This window comes from Sphaeramia orbicularis, chromosome 21 (assembly GCF_902148855.1).
Source record: "Sphaeramia orbicularis chromosome 21, fSphaOr1.1, whole genome shotgun sequence".
NCBI classification, from domain to species: Eukaryota; Metazoa; Chordata; class Actinopteri; order Kurtiformes; family Apogonidae; genus Sphaeramia; species Sphaeramia orbicularis.
This window is the reverse complement of record NC_043977.1, coordinates 22,450,310-22,474,808: the sequence shown is the minus strand read 5'-3', so window position 1 is coordinate 22,474,808 and position 24,499 is coordinate 22,450,310. Positions and strand designations below refer to the sequence as shown.

Genomic DNA, 24,499 nt, shown 5'->3' with positions numbered 1-24,499 from the left:
TTATCAGTACAAAAGTACAGAAGCAATGTTGGACTGGGTGTTTGCCACGCTGATCAGCTTTGCTTTCTAAGATACTGGAATGTCTGAATAAAAGATAAGTAACTCTGATGACACTTTGACTCATTCCAAATAAGAGAAGAAACTCAAATGTGATGAAGAACCATCTGTTAACTGAATTTACCGATGTTTCGTATTTAAGATGATACTGTTACTATGATGTACTGTATAATTACATATACTGTGACACACGATTCTGGCTCCAATACCGTCAACAATGTCAAACAGAAATGTGCTAAATAATGCAGTCAAACTCCTATTTATTTGCTCATGAAGTGTTTGTAGTCATGGTGTGTCTGTGTCTGATGGTGTATCCTGAAGCTGCACAGGGACTGTCTTTGTCACTGCAAAGACAGCAAAGTAAAAGTGAGTAATCTAATTTTCTGCTTCCATCAAACTTGCACAATCCAAGCCTCTCTACTGAGCCTTACGGGAACTTCACTTGGTAAACCCAATGGTAAATCTGTGGAGGAAAAAAAATGACCTATAATCCCGTTTAAGGGGATATGAAGAGGCTTTGCGGTAAACCTTCACAAGCTTCAAGCCTGGCCTAAAGCACTGTGCCCTTGTTCTCACCCTGGACAACCAATACCTAATAGAGCCAGAAACAAGCTTTTTTTATTATTACTTTAAGCCTCTTGCAGTGTAGCACCATGATGAATAATCTCATCTTTGACAAATTAAGATATACACAACACTAAACTGATTTAAAAAAGCAAAAACAAAAGCATGATCTGAGTAACCAATCACAGCAAGAAATTCATGTGTCTTCTAGTTTCAAGTCTTTAAATGTATCCAAATAATACAATTACCATTAAGACAAACCTTGAACTGTGTTGCACAGTGTGAGAACTGTGTGTATGTTTACTAAATACTGATTATTCAGATTTGTTCAACCATGTAACAAATACAGAAACAACAAGATTAATCAATAAAATGACTAGTAAACATGTAGAGCAAATTCTTAAAAAAAACTCTATAAATAACAATATCAAAGTCCCTATTACATACATTACCTGTATGCAGTTACTTCCTCTGGCTTGTCCACCATGTCTTTTCCTCATCACTGAACCTCTGAGGATATTTTTGTGTATGTTTTAAGACTGATTTATTCCTCTACTTTGCTGGAGTTCAGCATCAAATTCATCCCACAAACCCACCCAAATAAAGAGAAAGGCTCTTGAAAGAGCTATAAACGAAATGTTTCTTATTAAATTTTCCTCTTCAGTTATCTCTCCGTCTGTCAACATTTTGGTACATTATTTTACCAGGTAGTACATCATTTATTTCTTTTTCTGTATCAGTTTTTCAGTCTTTCAAACTAACAGAATCATGAATGCTTTAAAAACTGAGTGTTAGTGTGTTTAAGATCCTACTCTGTTTAGCTCATAGCCCCTTTATGTTGTATATCTGATAAGTGTATTAAGGCTGTGTGTTGACAAAAATCTGGTGGAACCATGTGTTGCATGATATGGTGGTTATAATTGAATATAATGCAATACTGTAAGCAAGGCATTGTGTTACAATTATTTAATTTTAGGGACACACATCACAATATCTATAAAATTCCTTTAATAAAATGGCTGAAGAGAGACTACAATGCATTTATCTAGCAGTTGGTCTTTAACCACAATGCAAAATTCACCACAGTCTACCATGAATCTTGGCAAATGCATTATTAATCTGATGATCTGATGCAGCGGTTTTGAGAATCTATAGGGTATCACAAAACTGCAAGAATCTATAGTACTTTTGAACATGCTAAAGTCCATATCTACACAGTAATTCAGTTATAGCAATATCAGTGACATAGTTTATAACACTAGCATCTAGTATGTGTACTGTTTACCCAAAATGGAAAAACTCCTTGCCAACTTTGTTTGCATGTGATAAGTCCAGCAGAGTTTGTGGTCTACCGCCTGATATTAACACATCTATCACTTCACTTTTATTTACTATTTCCAAATATACTGATACAAAACTGAAGCTATCAATTTCAAACAAACCTTGTAATTACATTGATTCCTCTATAATTTTAAAATAAATGTTCTGTCTTACATATGGTGCTACTTCGCTATTTGTTATATTTAAATGCCATTAGAATGTTAAGAATGTTAAATTATTTCATAATCTGAATTTCTGATTCATCTGGACAATTATTTTAGATATAGGCAACACTAAAGCTAAATAATAATGTTTCTACATGTTTTCAGAGGTGCACCATTGTTTAATGAACACAGAGGAAACACTGAGCTATTTATCTGCACAGTTATTCATAATCTAAGATTATTTGGTGGAGTGTCGCCAGAATAAGGCCAAAAATATCAAACAAATTCATGGTACAGGACTGTATATTTCCAGTCAGTCTACAGATAAAGAAACAGGATCCTACCTCGACATTGGTGCCTCCACAGCTCCATCTCTAAAATCTGAAAAACATGTCAAACTATTTTAAAAATTAGTTAAAAAGTGCACAGACTTGCTTCCATTTCTCTGACAGCTGCACAAACAAAGTCAGCACTAGAAGGACTTTGAAATTCAAGGTAAAACAACTCAACTAATTCTGCAGTGTTATATTTACATGCATCTTACCGTCCATAGCAACATATCCAAACTGATTTTCCTGTTTTGTCGAGGAAGGATTTATTAATTATTAACAGCAGACACCTGAGCGTGCTGTCCTGCAGACAGGAAGTTAACTGACCTCTATTGCCTCATACAGCCTTCAATGGTCTGATCTCATTTGTATACCTACCAGAACACGGAGAAAATGAGGAAATGTCCAGTGATGCTCTCCTAAGTACTGACTGTATCACCATCATCTCTGTAACTTGACTCACTCTGTTGATGGATATTCCCAGAGCAAATTCCTCAGCCTTACATACAAAGTTTGGTCCACTTTTTGTCGCCTAATTGGCAGAAATCCGGGGCTTTGTGCAGCCTTTGGTGCCTGAGTAGAGGGCTTCCCTTGTTTATGAAAGTTCAACCCAATTACCCAGTAAATACTCAGTCACATGGCTTTAAAACGTCAGGGCACCAAGCTACAGAGTCCAGTCAAAACAGTACAATACTGAGACACTTTTTCTGTTTTGTGTATAGATTTTGCTAATATAGCTAATATCTCCTGCAACATTTTTGACTATATATCATAAAGGACACAGGCAATTATCTGTGTTATATCTGTCTCAAATTGACAGAATTTGTTTTAACAGTCCTACATTTTTCTTAGTTTTATGTTTTCAGTGTAAGCAGTGATAGAATGAATCCATGCTAATTTCTGTAGCAGGTTAGCTAGTTGTAAGGAAAAAAAAACTGGCAGAATTATCATCATAGTCATTTAGCTAGCTTACCTAGCGACACTATCTAGCGCAAAACTGACATAAAATGGTTAAAACATGGTAAAACTTGTGGTGTGTTTATGGTTTAATTATACTGTAGAGGAAAAACGGAATGTAAGCCTTGACAAGTTAGCAAAAGTAGTTTCAGGTTTAGACTGTTTTTTTTTTTTTTTTTAAACAGCCGCAATGTGACGGTCAAAAGTCAGAATAGTCAGGAAATAGTAGCTAATAAAAACTCAACAATACAAAATGCCATTTCTCAAAAGTATTCACTAAGGGCAAATAAGCAACCATCTCCAAATTTAATCTAAAGCAAAGCTAAAACACAAAATGTGCATCAGTGTTAGGGCGTTCACTCTTACCATGTTAGCTGGGTTAGCTAGCTAGCATGACGACTCTTAAGTGGACTCTGGGTTCGTGGGTTTTTTCTCTGTCAGGACTGTTTTCATATATGTCATCACTTTCCATTACAAAACACTAGAGCTTATAAAGAGAAATTCATATTCAAAGTTAGCCTCGAATAATTCTGTTACTAACTGATTTTTCCTTCCAAGATGCCAAGCTACAATGTATTTACAACATAGATATGTGATGTGCTGCCACCTGCTGGTGTGGAAGTGGATGTAAGTGCCCTGACTCATGGAAATGTAGTTTTCAGTTCAGTCTTTTTTTTTTTTTTTTTAAATCATGTGTAGATTCTAGTCTCTGGGGTCTGCCACCTGCCAGTGTCTGTTTTTGGCGGAGGCACTCCCCCACCCCCACCCCCAACCTTCTCTTTCTTGATGCTCAAAATTAATGACCTAATAAATATACATTTGAAAAATCATTGGTCACAGACTTTATCTCTTAAGTTGCCATCTGATGACATCTACCTATTCAGACATTCACTTCTAATGCACTGTGATCCCTTTGTGGAGACATTTGAAGCAAAAATCAGTGCCCAAATCACTACTGCCCTCCTCAGTGTAACAAAACTAGAACAATGACATTACAGAAAACTGGACTGGAGCATTATGGTGCAGAATCAGTCATTATGAAAAACATTTGCTTATCAGTCAGCCTATTTTTGTGTTTTTTGCTTTAAGATAATTTTACTCTGGACTTTATTTGAATCTGAATATGAAATACTGTAATGTTACTTGTTTGGTGTGTTGTGGGGTGGAATGGAATGGAGCAAGCTGTTGTAAGTATGTCTTGTAATGTACATTAGGATGTGATTTAGTGTTATACTGTTATATTTCTAGGTGTCTATTCTGCATTGTACCTTTTATGTTACAGAATCCCCTTGAAAAATACATGGTGTCCCAAGGGTCTATCCTTCATAAAACAGAACTGAAATTGAAAATAATGAAAACATGCAACCACTGACTGTTACAACCTGAGCTGTGTCAGCTAACTATTACTTCATATATTTTAAAGACAGACTGAGGAAAACAAGAGGACACAGATCAGTGTGTTTATATTTTATTCACATATGTTACATTTTGCATTAAATGTCCAAGTCAATACTTTCTGGTCAAACTCAGAAAGTTTGAGTCAGCACCTACAGTAATGTACTGTATTCTCTCATCATTCATACAGGAGAACACACAAGAGCTTTCAGTTACAATTTACACCCATTACTCATTGGCTATTTGGTTGCGGTCATTTACAAAGTGGGTACTGCAAAAAATCAAGAAGAGAGGGGAAACTCAGTAAACAGAAAAGCAGCATGCATGAATTCAAGAGGAAGTTTTTCAAGTGTTAACTTGTTCCTTAAAGATTACTTGATGCAGCGCCATGTGGCCAAATGTCTGAAAACCACACTTCAGAGACAACTGCAATAGGTTGTTATCGCTCGAAATTAACAATAATCTTGCAGGCACGACAGGATAAATTTCCTCTCTTCCAGAAAAAAAAAAGATAACCAGAAAAATAAGTAGCTAAGACACTTAAATAATGGTGGCTTAAAGGATGTCATGCACAGTGTATAACGGATACTCAAGTCAGATAATCTTGAATGTTGGAATGCCACTATAACTTACAACTAGTTGATGCACGAGAAAGGGGCAGTCAGCACAATAAAGTTTTGCACTGCAGTTATGACTTGACTGTCAAAAGCAGGGCAAAAACTTTTTCTGACAGCACAGAAATGAAGAGTATTGGCATTTCATCTCAAAAGCAAGTTGTATTTCATTGAATTCACATCTTGACAGAATACTTGACAGGACCAATGTAGTATTTCTGCTCTCACTTTGTGGTTCGCTTCTTGCCATGTGCAGCAGGAACCTTCCTGTAAAATGAGATTTAGCCTTCAAAATGGATTGTAGCACACAACTCATGTATATACTCACTCAGCTCTAAGTCTAAGACGGTATGACAATGAATCTTAGATCCTTCATTGATTTTGACCAGATGTAGCTTTAGCCATCTAGAGTGCAACTGAGTTTCATCATTAGAACCAACCAGGGGGGAAAATTGCTGACTAGGGCAGGATCTAAAGAACTGCCAGTGAGCGTAATGAGGTGACCGCATACCTCCTTAAATATTAGAGAGAGTTGGAGTCAACATTCCCAGCCATCTACCGTAAACTCAAAGCACAACCTTAGAAAAAAAATTTCTTCACAAAAGTTAAATTACTTGAACAATGAGCAGCAGCATTTATTTAAAATATCTAAAACGTATTTTAACAGCAAAAACAAAAAAAATTCCTGAGGATGGATTGCAACTAGACCCATAAAAAGAGCCTTTGCTTGTTTGCAAAAAAACTCTATAGTGTTTGATGGACTTGTCCTGCCTACCATCACATGTCAGCAGACAATGAGTGCACATTGCAATAACATCGCTACACTCATCAGGAGCTTTGAAACTCATGCCAGCACAGCAGCGCACATTTTGATAAATAAAAGGGATATGCACTAACATCATCATAAATGGTGCAAAAGTAATTAAACTTCGCAGGGGACATTCAGCACATGATATATATTTTTTCAGCCCAAATAAAGGTAACAGGCTTTAAAAGCCCAATCCAAACCAATTGAACTGCTGGGCAGAGTTGTGCTTTTGACTTCGAACTTTGCAAATTTTCCCTGTTGAAAACCACACAATAAATCACTTAACACACGTGTTAATCTTAGGCATGATTGTACACCAAACTTCACATAACCAAGGCTGTGGCAGCAAAACCCTCAATGGATGTTTGTGTTTTCACATAAGAGTTCCCAAATATTTTGATCGAGGCAGACACACAAGTCAGAAAAAAACTTTTCTGTCACGGGTTGCGGTTTTCAGTGGACTTCGGAAAATCTTAGAGTCCGTTGTAGTGAGGCCCCCAACGCTTATTGATGTGATCAAAGGTGTGTGAAACCCACTGCTGCTCCAATACTCGATACCTCTCTTCACATAAGAAAAGAGGCTTGCCACGGCTGGAAGAAAAAAAATAAGAATTTATGAACAAGTCTTAGATGGTTGTGTTCTTGCATCATCTGATTAATACAGATTCAAAACAAGTTTTGAATATAAAATGCAATTGTAATCGAAACTTTAAGTATGTAAAAGATTTCAGTAATCCTTTAATATGTCGCTGTGTTTCTTATGATGTTAATGTGACCTATGTTATGCGGCTAATGAGCATACCGTAAATCACGGTCTTCCTCTCCGTGGGCATCCAGGTAACAGAACCCCACAAGCAGAAACGATGTCCACGATGATAATGATGACTGAGGCGTTTATTCAACAGAAAGATGCCTGTAGCTGCACACAAAGTTGGGAGTGCTGCAAGTAAAAGCAAGAACACAAAGAATTACCAAAATATTTTTTAAGCTATTACAAGAATTGTGGTTTTACTATTGAAATACTGAGAAACTTACCAAAACACATTCACAGATTCCTGCTGTTTGCAGCATGCGCCCTTGAGACACACAAAGGCGCCACAAACAAGGCAGAGTGCAGGGTCTTTTGGCACCTTTTTGCAGGCAGTGCAGGCCTTCTGGATAGTACTGGAAGATGATATTATAGTTGTCAGGTTAGCTGGAGAAGGCGGGGGGCTGCCCACTCAGGATCCTGGACGAGGAGGGGTCTAGTAAAGATAAGAGAAATAAACACAAGTACTTAAAATGTATTCAGGACACCACTTTAGTGTTACTGTTGCCATGAGTAAATTTTATGTGAAACTCTTTCCTGCTCCCTCTCAATCCTTGACAAAACTGTAAATATCATCAGTTAAATCAAATCAAAGGATTGGGATTACCCAAAAAAAGCAAAACATCTGTAGCACTGAATACACAGTAAGGGGCATGGTTTATTGTTTTTTAAAAACTAAACCCCAAGGAGAAAAAGAATCTGTCTGTTGTCACCATTCAGTGAATAAATCATCAGGGCTCTTGACTTCCTACTTTTTATGATGTCCTTCAGTTGACGGATTGTAATAATAAATAATGCCTCGTGTTAAGGATTATGTCGACACAGTCTAAATTGCATTCAGGAGAATTTTCACCAACTGACATACAACGCCCAAGATTAATGCATGAGGGTTGAAGACACATGGCTAGTTCTGCAGTCTCTCTCCTAAGACCACAATAAAAACTATGGACCTTCTCAAACCAAGGCTGAATTTCATTGTCAATAAGACTTTGATTACAATGATCTTACTTGACAACAATATCTAAATGAACAGAAGACTAAGGGCTTGTGTCTTACATAGCATTTTATTTTTATCAGCCAAGTACTGGCAGGATACTGGGGGAAACTGGGGTTAAGCACTGTGCCCATGACAAAAAATAACACTGCACATACAGGGTGGGGAAGCAAAATTTACAATGACATTTAGTTGTTTTTTCTCAGCAGGCACTACGTCAATTGTTTTGAAAACAACGTATATTGATGTCATAATCCTACCTACACACTATATCCATACCTTTTCAGAAACTTTTGCCCATATGAGTAATCAGGAAAGCAAATGTCAAAGAGTGTGTGATTTGCTGAATGCACTCGTCACACCAAGGAGATTTTCAAAATAGTTGGCAGTGTCCTAAAGACTGTTTATAATGTAAAGAAGAGAATGACTATGAGCAAAACTATTAGGAGAAAGTCTGAAGATACTATTAAAGAAGAATGGGAGAAGTTGTCATCCGAATATTTGAGGACACCTTTGCGCAAGTTTCTAGGAAGCGTGTGACAGGCAGTTATTGTGAAAGGAGAAGGACACATAGAATAAAAACATTTTCTATTATGTAAATTTCTTGTGGCAAATAAAATTCTCATGACTTTCAATAAACTAATTGGTCATACACTGTCTTTCAATCCCTGCCTCAAAATATTGTAAATTTTGCTTCCCCACCCTGTACGTTTTGTTATGATATAACTAGTTTACAAAACACAGCCTGATAAAAGCCCAAAGGTCATCCACACTAATAAGAAAATGAAGATGACCTCCGTACACACAACTGCTTCAGAATTCCAAACATTCCACACAACAGAAACATGTATCACTAGACAGGGGGAGCAGATAAGTCAGCTTGATATGAGAATTGTCACAAATTACTGGAATACCAGATTTCCTGCAGTGAATGTAGTCAGTAGTAGTATGATTAAAAAGGCAAATTTATTGCCACTGCAGCTGCTTGGAGAGACAACATGGATGGAACTGCCTGTGATTCAAGGCCGCTGTCTGTTTTTTTCCCCAAAATGATCATGTGACAGGAGCACCTGTGGGAATGTGCCTCATGGTTTCCAAAATTCGGTTTTTTTGTGCATCCCCATTATAAGGCAAACCAAGAGCTTCCAGAATAAAGCAGCCGCCAAGTGATGTGTAAACAATGATATTCTGAACAAAGATGCAAGATTCCAATCTCTAGGTGTAACCAATGTCCTGACCTTGGGCTATTTAAAGGAAGACCAGAGTCTGTTCTTTATGAATAGAGTCCTGTAGGAGAAGTGAATAAACAACCGTCTGTAAATACTAATGTTTCCATTACAATCAGACACCTCTGCAATGACCTTTAACACCTTGACCAGAGACAAGCAAATTACAATGCTACCTGACAAGACCAACATTAGAAAAATTATATGAATCCTTATCAACAGGGTAATGAGAACCACCTAATCTAACGTTTGCTGAAAGAGATGTACCAGTGATGGACATCAGCTTTTTTCTGAGAAGTTCAGACATTTTTACTTGCACCAAGCAAGTACAAAAAAGCAAAGACCTGAGCTCTTTAAAAAAAGACACTAGAGGCTACCGGATTTGCCCACATATGCTCTCTCCTCATTAGAAATTGAAAAATGATGACTAATATTTTTTAAAACATTTTTACAAGTCTCAGATGTGATTTAATCGATATATTCATATTGAGTTATAGTTTATAACATGGAATGACATGGCCACATTATGACCAGAATCACAAACTGGCAAAAGGTGAAAAGCATGGTTCGCAGTATATCTGATCTGAATGCTTTATTGCAGCCCTCTGAGATGGTAAAGTTCTTTAAAAGGTGACTTCTTAATGAGTTACAAGCAGAGATCTTGTATACAGAGGGCCATTGTAAACCAACACATTCTGTCCTGCACAGGCTGTGAATAAAATACAAAGTGGTTCACTAACCATGATTGCTCAGCCTGCATCTGTGAGAGTCCTGTGACCTCAGCACACAACTGAGTCACTAAGTCAAAAGCGTTGACCGCCCACTCCAGACATGAGGCACTGTCGCACGGTGTTGGAAGGCTGAGAGGCCGAGGATAAGAGCCCCAAACAAGCAGCCAAGGACGAGAACTCCTCCTCTTTCCTGAGAACAACAACAAGAAAAAACAGCTGGTGAGTAACTCTGATTTATGTCTCTTAGCATGACGGGAGACATACTGGATAACATTTCTGTCATTATGAGAAACATGAAAGTAATATAACTAGAGGAGCACATACATGGAAATTTAATGCTCGGGGACATAAATGTAGGTCCGTTCAGCAAGATGAATGACATTATGATAATACATACTGGCAGCCGTCAGGTTTGTCCTCCTAAAGGTGATGCTGCAAAAGGCAGGAGAGGCGAAGGAAGGGCAGGCAGAACTGCTGAGGCTTAACTCAATAGACTGTGGGGACCACACACTGGAGCTCAGCTGCACAGGGAAACAACAGAAACACTTAATCACTAACACAGCCAGCAGCCTGCTGATAATACCGTGATAGATATGTCCCTTGGAGATTAGAAAAGATATTAGACCACTGGTCTCTCTTGATAATGGCCAATCATTGTTTTTCGGGAAAATGAGAAAGAGCAGAGGAACAAAGGAAGGGGACATAGAAAGCTATCCCCAGGCAGTTATGTTCTGAAAAGCTCAACATTCATTCAAGTGTCTCACCATTGATGTTTCTTCACGTGTTCACCTTGTATGACACACTGTCCTAGAGAGCTCACTGATAACATGACTGAGTAGCGCTTCAACGGACTTCTCAGCATTTGCAGAAACTCTGTGACAAAGGCACAATTGCAATTGTGAAAAATTAGACAAATGCAAAAGTTAAAGGCTCAGTCCGTGATATTTAGTGGCATCTGGTGGTGAAAGTTTCAGATTGCAGCAAATTTATACCCCTCACCTCACCCTCCCCTACAGTGCTGGTTTACAAAAAAAAAAAAACATAAAAAAGGAAAACTCTAGTGTTTAGTTGGTGTTTACAGACTTTTTAGTTAAAGGGATAGGCCACATACATGTACAGAACATAATGCAATGCATCTTTATGTTAGATGCCTACCTGTTCTAAACAGAACAATCAACAAAAGAGACTAAACAACACAATTAACCCATGACTCACTCATGCAGATGTAAATGGATCAGTCTAAGGTATCGAAGGACAATCTATTCTCCTTTCCGAAGCAGTTTTTAATGCAGTTTTTAATTCATCATCAGTTTTACCTTGTTGATACAAAAGGGAATGTTGTAAACATCGAGGGAACATGAATTTCAACACAATAATACAGTAATTATCATTTCACCTTCAGAAATTACAGAGATGAGAGAGAATTAATACATGATTATTACCTCTTTATTACCAAACAACTGCCCTCCATTAACATATTATTAATGAACTGTAATAAGGTAATGCGTTATGTTCAAGTGCTCATACTTAATGAAATCTTGATACAAGACTATATTTACTTTCTGCACTTAGAGTATAGTGAATCTACACACTGAACCTTTAAAATGTTCTACTCTATTGATCAATAGACATTGGCACTTTAGTCCCTGTTTGATTTAATTTTCTGCCCTCACTTTAGAGGAGTGGGCAGTCCCCAACACACACAGTAAGAAACCATTAAAAAGCTGTTATTGAGTAGTGTATGCTGTACAATACTTTGGAGAAGTCGCTTGGAAAACAGAAACAGTGGATGTAGACAAACTCTGACCAATAAAGCCTTTCTAAGTATGAGGCTTTAGCAGTCAGTCCTGCATACTGAGTGACGACATTATCCTCTAGTCCACTGATTGATTAATTCCTAAAAAAAAAAAACATCATTGGTATTGTGTGTCTAACTACTTAACTACAGCAAAACTTCCTGAAGGTGCATCTTCTCCTTCTGCTCACTTGTGTCTTTTCCCTCACTTTTTAGTCACTTTGATCTAAGGTAACATGACGAAATATTGTTTTTTATTTGTTATGTTATGTTTTGAAACTAAGTATTGAACTAAAGACTTCTCCTCTTGTCCTGCTCCCATGTATATATAGCACTACACAGCAAAACATAATGACTTATGCAGAATCAAAACAGGTCAGTAATTCTTTTCTTGAAATATTATATCTGGTAAGTGAATGCGTGTTCTGATAACAATTCAACTGGTTTAGTTGGTATTTTATATAAAGAAAGTGCAAGCATTTATCAAGCTGAAGGTGGTAGAATTAGAAAACCAGCAGTCTTATCGCATCTGCTGTCTTTTGTCATAGATTATAGAGGAGGAAATTCAAGTCCATGGATTTCTTTCTTCTATGCTCTGATCTTTGTGCAGACTGAATTTTTTTTTAACAACTTTTGTTTAATTACAATGCCGTTCTACCAGATATGACTGCTGTCTTCACTGTGCATCTAAAATTTTATCTTATGGAACTTGTGAATGTCTGCATTACTGTTCATGACTCCAAAGCAGAAAGACACTAATCCACTCCTCCATTATAGATGGAAACACCCTGCAGGGGAGATTGAGCTATTTGTCTTTTGACATTAAGCCACTTGCTAATATACATTTATAGACTGAAGATAGATAGCCACTTAATGCAACAATCTAAAGCAATCAAGCTTTTCCAGATAATGAACACCGATACTGTCTAAACCACACAAATGACACTAGGGGCTTAATTCATCTCAATATTGAGTCATACACAATGAATAAATGCCATTGTGTGTTGGCTCTAAAGATAATAAACAGGCAGGAGATGAATTTGAATTTTAACCACCATTTTGAAATGTCCCTCAGACCAGTTGAAGCAGTGCCTGAAAAGCACTATTAGGTTTTATAGAAAAGAGTGATTAAATGATGAACACACTACAATTATCTTCAGAAACTGGCAGTTTATTGCCACTCAAGGGAAGGAGCGTGAGCTAGGTGACAGCGAGGTGAAATTGTTAAATGTTCATTTTTGTTTTTACGCTCCTGTCGACAAAGATATATACAAGATGTATTTTACATTTTATTCAGCTGTCGCAGACAAAACTGTCTACACTGGTTATGCTTATTGCATTAAGTGTTAAGTAAAGACTGTAGGTGGAATCAAAATTACTAGATTCTTATATAATTAATCAACTCTCCGGAAATAAGAAACAAATGTGGAAAAGGACCTCCTTTTCAAATTTACGCTGTGAATTAGAAAGGGAAATCTTGTATTGTTGATTTGAAGAGAGCAGAATAATTTTTTAAAGACTGGATTTTGGTTTCTGCTAAGACACTAGAGTTCAGCAGTTTATTTGCACTGCACAAAAATAAAGAAAGCTCTGTCATAGGATATGCAATAATAAAAAGTTGTATCGTAATTTTACTTTTACCTTCTTAAGTGCTCCAGATGTGCTCCAGGCCTGCCTTTCTTCTGAGCTGAACTTGGTTGAAAGTGCAGCCAGAGCCTGGGTGAACTGCAGGTTGTACAGCATCTTCACCACACAGGTAAAGTGCTCTACAGGCAAAGAGGAAACATGTGACAAATTGAATAAACAAACTCAACATGCAAGGATATTATTTGAAAATGCCTGCTAAAGGAGGTTTGAAACTGGTCATAGCTGGTTCTTCCATTAAGTATAAAGACAAAAAATGTTTTAGTTAGGCACCAATATGACAGAAAAGAGTGACATTTGTTTTTTACCCATAGTAAAGAGCTGCTAACAGCTGACTGTGAATACAATTACAAGTAAAATTAAAAAAGGAGGCCAGCCTTTTTAACAATCAAATGCAAAAGGCTCCTTAGGGAATAATCATGCATCGTAGTAAAAAAAAAAAAAAATCTATTTGAAAGCAGAGGTTTTGTGACCCCTTTTACAGTGCTATGTCTATGTGAATTAATCCCATTAAGGGTTTAACTATGTGCATCTCTAAGCATGTCGTACAGAAAAGCCAACATAGTAAAAACCAGTCGTATAATTATACGCATTAACAAGTCTTGTATGCTTTTGCTTCTTTAATAACTTCCGCTGAAAACTTGTACAAATGTAGACAAACAATCGTCACTATACATTTTCTCTGGGAAAGTGCTCACTACATGTAAGTTTAGTTTTAAATGCCAGCCATGAAACAATCTACGTACTGACACTTCGGGCAGCAGACTTTCAGGCCACGTCCCTAGGTGGCCCCTTTGCCTTTCTCTACCTCCTCTACTTCATCCAAGCTCTTCACTACTTAAGGCAGAGATGAAGGGCATACAAAGGAGCTGCGATGCCCCCCCCCATCACCAGGGTCATATCTCTGATCCTCACAGCCAAATAACAGCAACAGCAGGACAGATAAGAGATGTGAAATGTGTCTTTCCAGCACTCAGCCCTGATTACAGCTGATAATGGGGCTGTCCTCATGGTGCAGCCACTGAGAAACTCCATGCTGTTGAGTAATGTCATGATAAGCCATAAGAAGTGTACCTTTACGCAGAGGTTGTGGCATGGTCAGCACAAAGATAATCAGGAGGGACGGGACATCTCGAAACAGCATGGGCACCTCAGGTCTCTCTTCATCAAAGCCACTAGAAAACAAGAAGTGGAGCTCTTTAATCATCAGGTATATGTGTGGTTTCACGCAGTGGTGCAATTAAACTGAATACTTTTACCCAATTACTGAATTTTAGTGCAAATCAGAGACCCTTTGCTTGCATGCTTCCATTTTCAGCATCATCTCAGAGACAAATATGGTCCATTTTACTACATGACATTTAATTTGTCTGACAGTTTTAGTTTTCAGACTATAGTTTGTCATACTATTCATATCTGGTGAACGGTATGAAATTATGATTTCTGTTTCTGATAAACTGACAGATTAAATGTTTATTTATAAGTTGAGAAAACTCTTACGTCTTACACTAAATAAACTCTTCAAAACCTCACCAAAAATCTCTGAGCTCAGTGGACGTTTTAGAGATTTGTGGTTCATTTTGCAGATACTCAACAAATATTCACTCAAAAAACAATAATACATGTAATAATTTGAAACTAAATTTAATAATAACCATGCATGCAAATGGTGAAAGGTGGTCTATAATAGTCAATACAGCCCCATTCCAAATACAATATATTTTGACTTTAGTGACTTTACTTACAAGTATTGGTCTTGCCATTTAACTTACTTGACAAACATGACTTGAAAGGCATATTCCTCTATGAACCATCTTCCTTAATGTACTGTTAATGTTGCATTTTGTACATGTGCCATCTCCATTTAAATGTCTTTGGTTCTGTTGACAGTTCACAGCGCTCCAATCTCCACTCTGCTCTTAAAAGGCCGTTGGGGTTTTGAATGGGAGAAACTGCACTTACAGAATAATACCTTCCATTACCAAAGCACTCACCAGTTAATTCCACTGTGCACTGGAGGAAAAGCTTTAAGCGATCGGGGCTTTTAAACCTGCTAAGACATCACATGTACGATCTATACTAGCAAACTGTTAAACCTTGATACGTGTAGGTTTATCCTATAAGAATCAGAGCAATGTTTTGCATCTATATGGGAGCATCTCTCTCTGTCCTATTTAACTGCTAGCTCAGGTTAAACGCCTAAGGGTGTCAATGATAGTGTTTCCTCTAAAAAAAATTCTAACAAAGTATTTTTAAATGCCAAATGGCTCCTTTGAGGATACTGTATAGCTGTGAGCACTTTAATAGTAACAGGTGTAAAAGCTGTCTTATAACACTAACAGGGAGGAGAGGTTGTTAAAGCGCATCCTGTACTGTCAAGTGCAGCATGCATTTAAAAAAAAAAAAACCTTTTAACAACTGACAATTGAAGCCATTTGGGAATAAAATAGTATGTTCTGACATTCAGCAGTGATTCAAGACAATAACACAAGCGTGTGAGATATAAACTATGTGTCTTTTGTATTTCATTAAATATGGGCTTTTGTTGAAGCTAGGTGGACAGTTGGCATGTTGTGTTGGTATGGTGTTGGTGTGAAGCGGTTGTTCGCAGTACAGTGAATCTGACAGGGCCATTTTGCTCTTTGTGGAGTGCCCGGTAATTTGCCAGATGCAGCAATTATTGGTATCTATGGAAACCAACCATGGGCTCTTTTCTGTTTATAGCTCCTCTTTGTGTGAAGGAAAAAGGCTGGTTTGGGGGGGGGGGGGTTGTGTCTGGTGGAGGACAAAGTGGCTCTTTGACTGCATGTTTATGTGAGGGTCGAATGGTACTGTATGGGGTTAAGTAGAGATTGGGAAGAGCGAGGAATGTATAAACAGATTTATAGATTTAAGGTCGCTGAAGGTACTTTAAAGACAAAGTCACTCACTCTGTCTCCCTGCTTTGTGCAACCTGAGTCAGCTTAGTCCAGGGGTTGTAGGCTGAATCAATGCTGTACAGACGCATGTGCATGGCCAACACATGGAAAAGCTGATCTGAAACAGAGAAAGTAAAGGAGAAAAAAAAAAATCACATGTACATCTGTGTTATTTTCAGATTAAGAACATTAGCAGGAACAAAACCAGCATGTGACTGTGTCTCAGCACTGTCACACTCCAGCAGTTACCAATGTAGATTGAACGATGAAAGCAGTCGACTTGAACTGACTGCAATCTAATGGTGTGGCTTAGATAAAACCAGGCCAGACCAGATGGATACATGGAAGTGGTTGGTAGCCCTCGGCAACTCTTTGGTCAGGTCACACCTGTTCACTGTGAAACTAGTGAAACATAAAGAGCGACTCCCCAAGTGTATGCAATCTCTGGTTTGCACACTTGTTTTTCACAGCAGGATACACCAAAGGTAGAACAGTCTTTGTCTAGGGTTCCTGACATGAGTAATGAGATGACATCACAGATAACATATTAAATAATAAGCGGTAAAATTCAAGTAAAGTAAATGGGGAAATGTCCTTGTCTTTCTATTATTAGACTAGGACAAAAATAACCAACTTCAAGTTATGATCTCACTCTGCATTTGAAAGGCAGAAATGTATATTTTCAGCTCAAAGTGAAAAAAATAAACACAAACAAAAAAAAAACCCTTCAAACTTTCCCTGAGCATCACGTTACAGACTTACAATAAGCTTCATTAATCCTATCTGATTTTGCTGCACATGGATTTACAATTTGCTCTTTGCTATTTGACTTGTGTGAACAATCAATCCTTAGAGCAACACTGCCCTCCGCAGGCTAACACAAACATAGCAGTAAAGGAAGCCAAAAAAAGTGGCTATGCAAGTCTGTAGCTGCATCCCATTTGTCTTCACTTCAGCTCGTTCCCCCTTTGTCTTTGTCATCAGTCATATTTTACCAGGAATTAACCTGAAAGTGCTAGAAAAAGAGTGAAATAAATAGCAGTCCATTCCTGCTTTTTCCTGTAAATAACAAAATGTATATATATGAATAAAGTGTCAGGTCAAATATTTAGTATCAGTTTTGAAAATTTGTGTCAAAATAGTTTTTTGTGCGTGTGACAATAAAATAGGTCAATTTAGCTGGGTTTGTAAGTCTGGTGTTTTAAGCCATGCAGTGTTTCATCATGCCATCACACTTCAGTTAGTCTATTACTGGGGCGCCGTAAAGGGGTGTCCAGCATTCCCAGGGGACTATAGAGCAGTGGAGGGGGCCCTGTAGATATAGGTTAGTAGTTGTAAAAATTTCCTGTAAGCTCCGGTGTTCAACAGAGGTATAGAAGCCAGGAGTCAGACATCCAAAGCATGTTAAATTTCATTTTCGGTTTATGCCAGTTACGGTAGTTACGACACTTACGGAACGCACCCCCATGTATATACCTTCCGCCCCTACCCCACTTACATATCCCCCCTGCTCCAACAGATCGACAGACACCTTCTTTTATGAAGGGCCCACAACGTTTAGCTTTTATGGGGCCCACAACTGTTAGCAGTGCCCCAGGTCTATCATACTGTACAAAACTGTCAGTATCAAAGGCTGTTACACTTTAAAGGCTACTGGCAGACCAAACAGAAGTTTACATTGGTCTCCAGTGACTGTAGACAATGCACTACACTGTTTGTGTCCTGAAAGACTTCACATTGTATTTACGGTTCCATTTCATCATTTGGTAAATTAGTTTATATTTCTTCAAATACATTATCACACACCTTTTCCTTCAATACATAATTACACAAGAATGCAAATATGTGGACATACTCTTTGAAAACTGCAAGTCTGCACAACTGAGGTCAACATAATTTGCCCGTTCTCTCAGTGTCATAGTCCCCTACATTAATTCAAATATTTGCAGTTAAATTAACCAAGGACATGTTCTTCAGAGGCTGGACTCTCTATAGTTGGTTTAGGCCATTTCAAGGGAATTCCAGGCAGCTTGCATCTATGCAGTAATGCCTACTGGGATACAGGCTTAAGAACACCCCGGGCTCTTACAGCTACCACATGTCTGCAGTTTTCCTTCAAATCCATTTCCTTAAGAAGAACCACCATTAATGTACTGCAATTGAGTAAATTTGGCTGTCAGCACGGCTACACGGTTAATGTAGCTGAAAAATGGCAAACTTCCAGTGTGAATCCTTTCAGCCACTCAAGGATGACAGTCCATTTTAATGCAGCAGTCAGCAACCACAAGTTTAACAGAATAATTAAAACAAACACAAAATGGGGCCCTTGACTGCTCTTGATTCTATTCATGCTCCTACATACTGTATGATGCAGCTTTTCATGTTTTATCCACAGAATTGATCACAATACCATGGACCAAAGAGGGCAATTGTGAGTTGCAGTTATTGATAAGTTGATGCATTTGATTTATGATTTAGCCAAGATCACATTTTTCATATTCCTTTAGATGGATGCCCTGTGTCAGCACTGACACAAAACTAAACATCACTTGACCCATTTGTCGCTTCATTTACCTCACTGCACCCGACAGCTCACTGGGACCGCATCTGTCTGTGCCTACCATTACAAGTCGACCTTTGTTTTTTTTCCCCCTTTAATGGTTTAGGCATGACAGCATGGATTGATCTTGAATCAGTCAACATAACTTACACAACAAAAAAGCAGATGAAAACTTATCGGTGGCCCCTTGCATTTCCACTCAATAATATATGCCATCTTGAAACAGAAAAACACTGTATATGTTCACCTAACTTTACATAGGGATGTGGTAGGTACAGTATTTACAGGTCTCTTACAGTATAAGAATAAAGAATAAAAAACAGACAAACAGATGGTCCATTCTGAACATAGGAACACACATTTATAATCCACCTACTGAAAGTCATTCTATGGAAATTATGTTATTATACAGAAGAACCAGTAGTGGATGCTATTACATGTTCTAAAAGCTGCTCTTGGAGTATAATCAGATAATGATTTTAAAAGTCAAAGTAAAAAAACAGATTAGCACACAATATGTTTTTTGACATTTCAACTTAATTATAAGACCTAACAGTGCTAGTGTAATATTCAGTAATATAGGCAAATACATAAAACGTGGTAGTAAAATGGATCTACATGTAATTTGCTGTTTGAGAATCACCCTGAGCCCTCCAACTCTGATGCTGACAAAGTCAAATACTCAAGATTACTATGTCTAAACATTCGGATTTTAAAAAAAGTAATGTTAATGCTATCTGGTTGATGTGACTGACAAACCTCAGGGGGAACTTCTAGTTACTGCTCTTTTAAGAGCCACTGGTCTCACTCTAAACAACCAATGCACATAGTAGGTACTTTGGAGTTTTAGACTTATTGATTCATATTTAACGTGACAAAGCTGCACAATAAGATGAGGGGCCTGACAGATAAAGGTGACTCTGGTGGATGTGAATGCCATATCAGAGCCTCTGTTTCGCCTCAAACATTCGCATCTATTTAAACATAGTAAGGTTGTAAGAAGCGAGGTGAATTTCCACAGCGTGAAAATAAACTATTCCTATAAGTCCCATCTCAATCATAAGATGTAACTCTGGGTCAATATGGGCTCAAAAACAAACCAATGGGTCAAATACAGATATCTCATTGATGCAGTAATATCAGATTGTGAGTGTTAATATGTCAAAAACATCACATCATTTGTTAGCTTTCCCACAAAGTATAACAAGCACAAAGATGAGAAGATCTACTTACTAGACATGAGCGTTTGGCAGCCGCACTAGCTCCTCCTGAACACAAGTTACACTCCCCGATGCACAAGCTCCAGTTCCAGGTTAGTCCTAAAGAGACAAGGCAAAGGTCTGTTAGTGATGGAGTCCAAAGCAGTCCCTTATTTCACTCACCATCTTTGTAGAGTGGTCAATATTTTCACCTCATGTCCATGAAGTGATACATCTAAAGTGTTTACCAGAGGGGGAAAGAGTTCTATCAGATTACACTAGTTCTATTCCAGGAGTTTAAAAGAACTTAACACTGCCAAACAGTAATGTTATATTCATGTTAAGTCCTAAAAGGCAATATGCCTTTGTAACCTCAGCAAATGTGCAATATCCAATATCGCAAACAGTTAGGTCCCAATATACAACAAGAGCTTAATGTGCATAGTATATGTCTGAACCATTTCTGCTTCATTTACACAAATAACCTTAAACTAGTCTTTGATAAATTATTTTCTAATTTTTAATGGTTATTTGATGTGTGAAGACACAGACCGGACTGCCTGTTTATTTCATTGTAGTATACTGCTGAATATTTGGTCTGATTTTGTCATTTTTCTCAACTTCTGATACCAAAGCTTAGGCTCATTCGCACCATCTCTATTTAATGAAAATTTTTCAGAATTCTGTATTTTATTTGTGTTTGTTTGTTTGTTTTGGTTCTTTTTGGAGGTGTTAATCCAATGCTTGCATCTTGTTGACTGTGGATTGATTGACAAGTAAAGACATGAATTACACATGAAATTATAAATGAAATTAGACATGAAAGTATTTGTGAAAATAAATGAAAATCCTTTCATTCTGTTACTGTTTCAAAATTACTGAAAACACAAGATATCGAACTTCTAAATGCAAATCACTGTTTGTGTCCTCAAGGGGAAAAAAAGCCAATTTCTCACATTGTACAGATACCTAAAAAAAAAAAAGAGCTTTAGAAGGAACAGGTCCTTCAGTGTTACAGTACAAAAACCAAGGTCGAGTCACACCTCGACATGTTATAAATAAGGGCCACAGTGACTTTGTCTGGTCCTCTGGACCTCCATCTGCTATAAAACAGCTGAGTATCATCATATTCAGCTTTTGGTATGTAGCCTGCATCTTTTACCAGTTTGCTTAGGAAGATGAAAGATTGTTGCCTAGTAAAGCCATTTTGCCATTTTATATGCGCCTGTTTGCAGCCACATTCCGTATCAAATAAATGACAGCTTTCCAAGACTGATTTTGCAAAGGCTGGACCATTAGCATAAAAGCTGTTTCCAACCACAGTTTCATGCATAATCCCCAATGTGCATTTCCCATGCATATCCAAACACATTCCACTCCGAATATTAATGCAGCAACACAAAACAGTGAAAAAATAACTGAAATCTTTAACAAGCACAGTACATAGATGGTGAAAACAGATAGGTATTACTAAAGTAGGACTGATCTGGGCCTGTTTTCATCCCGCTGCTGGCCATTTCTTTCTATGGGCCAAGGAGGTGGGGGCAAATCCTTGGGTTTCCTGGGAGAAAAAGCAATTTCACATAGATAATTCAGCCACGGTGAAGCTCCATCTGGCTTTTGCTGATAAGAGCGCCCCTGTGACAGAGGAATTTTCCACTCCTCAGGCAATTTGCGCTGTTCATTGAACTTCACAGAGCCAACAGGCACCAAGACACAGTCAAGGGATATTTCTGTTCAGGGTGGAGGACTGAAGGAACCACAGTGTTGGGTGGGCAAAAGGTCTGAATGGTTACGCTCTATGAAGGCCAGACAGAGCCTTTAGAGTTGGAGTGGTGAGGACTTAAGAGACCCCAAGGTGAACTGAAAACCAGTTCTTTCTCTGACCTGAGACCAGTTAGATGAGAAAATACAAGTACCTAGGAGGTGGTCATGTCATATTTTTTGTCAGGATTCACAAGAAGCAGTGGTAAATGCACAAAATCAAATTATACTCAATCATTTTTATAATACATTTTTGGTTAACATTCACAATAATATTTCAAATGAAAATCAGCTCCATCCAGACGCCCAAGTTTTAGAATATTTCAGTCCATTTTAAACATCTGAAACATATCAGATGACCATTCCTTACACTGGGCAGAGACTGGCAGGAGCAAAACCTAGTAGGAGCAGTAACACCACAACTAGTATCCTAAAAAGCAAAATTTAACCAAAGAACAACTGCTATCAGAGACAAGGACAGATTTCCTTGTAATTCAGTATTTATGATGAATTACAAGCCAGAGGCACAATGACTGAAGGACAGACACTACTGGTTCATAATACAAACTCACAAAGAAAAAGTAGTTGTCTGGACAGAAATAAATGAAGACTGCTGAATAACACAAACTACAATGCAATCACATATTTAAGAAACAAAAAAAAAACAAGGTTTAAAAAAACAGGGAACAGAGTTGAAAAAATTATGTATTAGGAGTCCTAAAAGGCTGGAAACTAGGTGTGAACATAGCAAAAGTTATGTGTCTTATACAAAAACGTGTTAGTGTTAACATAGCATTAGACCACTGACAATCCTTGAAAAGGGTCACCAGAATGCAATGTCACATGAAATGCAGAATAAGTAACAAAAGTGTAGTCTGAAAGTGAAATCCATTCTCTGTAAGAACTACTGAGGTTGAGCCAAAGTCTGTGTCATTTTACTGCTGTTTTAAGTACAAAGCTCTTAATGCTGTTTTAAAAGGGCACTTCTCTCTTCTCTTATCACTGCAGCAGTATAATAAAAAAAGTGTGAAGAAAACCAATCAAATAAAACTTCACAGCCTTTTGAACAACCTAAAAATTGCAAAGCAATCCATGTATTTGACAAAAGTACTATGCAAGTGCTGCAGTAACGAATTTCAATTTAATTTCAACAGACTTATCAAGAGTGAAAAAAATAATGATTCTAACACTGAGATGGCTGCCTTTCTGCATCACTATTATTCACATTCACAAGCTGGCATAAACAGAGACGCTATAGAGCAGGTTATTTCAATATACTCAGTGTGTGGAAAAACAGGACAGGCAGTGCAGAGAGGACCTCCCAGTTTTATACTGCAGATATGGAGTTCAGCATCCAATGAAAGTCACAAAGAGCAATACATACTCACGTGTACAACTTTTAAAAACGTTCTGTGCTACAGCTTTAAGCGAACAGAACCACACTCACTGTGTGACTTCAGTCTCACCTTGCCACCGAGTACATGAAGAGGAAATCGTTGTCAGGGGAGCCGGGGTTCTTGCCGTAGTCCATGTATTTCTTCTGGGTGGTGTTCTTGATGTCTTTGATAACCAGCTCCATTTCTTTACTCAAGTTGGACTCCGTCTTAAAAAGATAGAGGAAAGTTAATGACACTTTTGGTTTTTGACTTATTAAATTGCAAAATACTTATTGTTTATATGCTAAAAATGAATATAAACCCAACAGACAGTGAAACATCCATTTGGAGTCATCTGATATGGCTTTTAATAATTGCATGTAATATGTATATTACCACTAGCTAGTAATGAGTTGATAGTAGGAAATGTGCAACATACAGAATATTTGTAACACTAATTCTCTATAATACTCACAGTGAACAAAAGCCTAATTTTTCCTGAAGAGCTCCACCTCCCTTAACAAGCACATATTCTTCTTGTTGGTGGTGCATGCCACGCCACAGCCTCTGTACCCCGACCCGGGCGACAGGGAAGGACACTGTTTGCAAACTGCCTACACAATGGGCATGTAAATTCTCCCTTGTCAACAGAGAAACCCTGAAGGACCTGGTCATTCTGAAATAAAAAGAGCACAATACAGTCAGAAAAATTATATTTGACTTCAAGAACACAAACTCAAACTTGAAGTCCATCCCAAATTATGAAAAGACCAGTGGCTTTTCGTGGTGAGGAATGCCTGCACAATTTCGGTAAATGTAGACCATATTTTTAGCTCAGAGTTCAGGCCAAGGATTTCTTTACCCTCAGAGATTCCCATGTATGACTTGTGGCAATCTATATGTAAAGGTGTCCACAGGTTTGAACATAGGACGCCCCCATCCCAACCTATTGATACGAGCCTGCAGACAAGAACTCTGCAGAAGTAAGGAGAGAGAGAAAAAAAAGACAATCAATGAGAATACATAATAATGTCTTGACAAGTTTAAGATTCTTAGACTTTCAATTAATTTTGTGATTACGATTAAAACAAATGCATTTTGCCATGAATCTGCAAATTAAAAGAATATCTTTGTCATATTGTCACTTTGTTGAGCAGTGGTTACACCTGCAATAAAATGAAAGAGGAATAGATCTTACATGACCTATAATTTATCATATGTAACGTTAGATACCAGCTGGCATTTCATACAGGTATTCTTATTGAAAATGACTTCT

The 24,499-nt window shown here is 37.8% G+C and overlaps 2 protein-coding genes across 3 annotated transcripts in view; both read right to left on the bottom strand.

Annotated features, from left to right (window-relative positions):
* The window catches only part of myo3b (myosin IIIB), a 69,747-nt gene extending 66,736 nt beyond the window's left edge, over positions 1-3,011 (bottom strand). For both annotated transcript variants that reach the window (XM_030124510.1, XM_030124511.1), the window contains exons 1-2: positions 2,813-3,011; positions 2,450-2,486 (exon numbers count right to left, since the gene is read on the bottom strand). In XM_030124510.1, the coding sequence (XP_029980370.1) occupies positions 2,450-2,486; positions 2,813-2,879 (104 nt within the window). In that variant the 5' untranslated portion in view covers positions 2,880-3,011. The remainder of the gene's footprint in view (positions 1-2,449; positions 2,487-2,812) is intronic.
* Positions 3,012-4,843: 1,832 nt separating this feature from the next.
* ubr3 (ubiquitin protein ligase E3 component n-recognin 3) overlaps positions 4,844-24,499 on the bottom strand; it is a 39,258-nt gene continuing 19,602 nt past the window's right edge. Inside the window, 25 exon segments of the mRNA XM_030125535.1 lie at positions 4,844-6,799; positions 7,011-7,050; positions 7,053-7,082; positions 7,085-7,148; positions 7,244-7,266; positions 7,269-7,366; positions 7,368-7,399; positions 7,401-7,452; positions 9,977-10,086; positions 10,088-10,157; positions 10,365-10,446; positions 10,449-10,488; positions 10,749-10,756; positions 10,834-10,840; positions 13,404-13,528; positions 14,481-14,581; positions 16,337-16,442; positions 20,114-20,168; positions 20,170-20,203; positions 23,314-23,450; positions 23,695-23,752; positions 23,754-23,899; positions 24,086-24,097; positions 24,099-24,179; positions 24,181-24,198. Coding sequence (XP_029981395.1) covers positions 6,682-6,799; positions 7,011-7,050; positions 7,053-7,082; positions 7,085-7,148; positions 7,244-7,266; positions 7,269-7,366; positions 7,368-7,399; positions 7,401-7,452; positions 9,977-10,086; positions 10,088-10,157; positions 10,365-10,446; positions 10,449-10,488; positions 10,749-10,756; positions 10,834-10,840; positions 13,404-13,528; positions 14,481-14,581; positions 16,337-16,442; positions 20,114-20,168; positions 20,170-20,203; positions 23,314-23,450; positions 23,695-23,752; positions 23,754-23,899; positions 24,086-24,097; positions 24,099-24,179; positions 24,181-24,198 — 1,647 coding nt within the window. The 3' untranslated portion in view covers positions 4,844-6,681.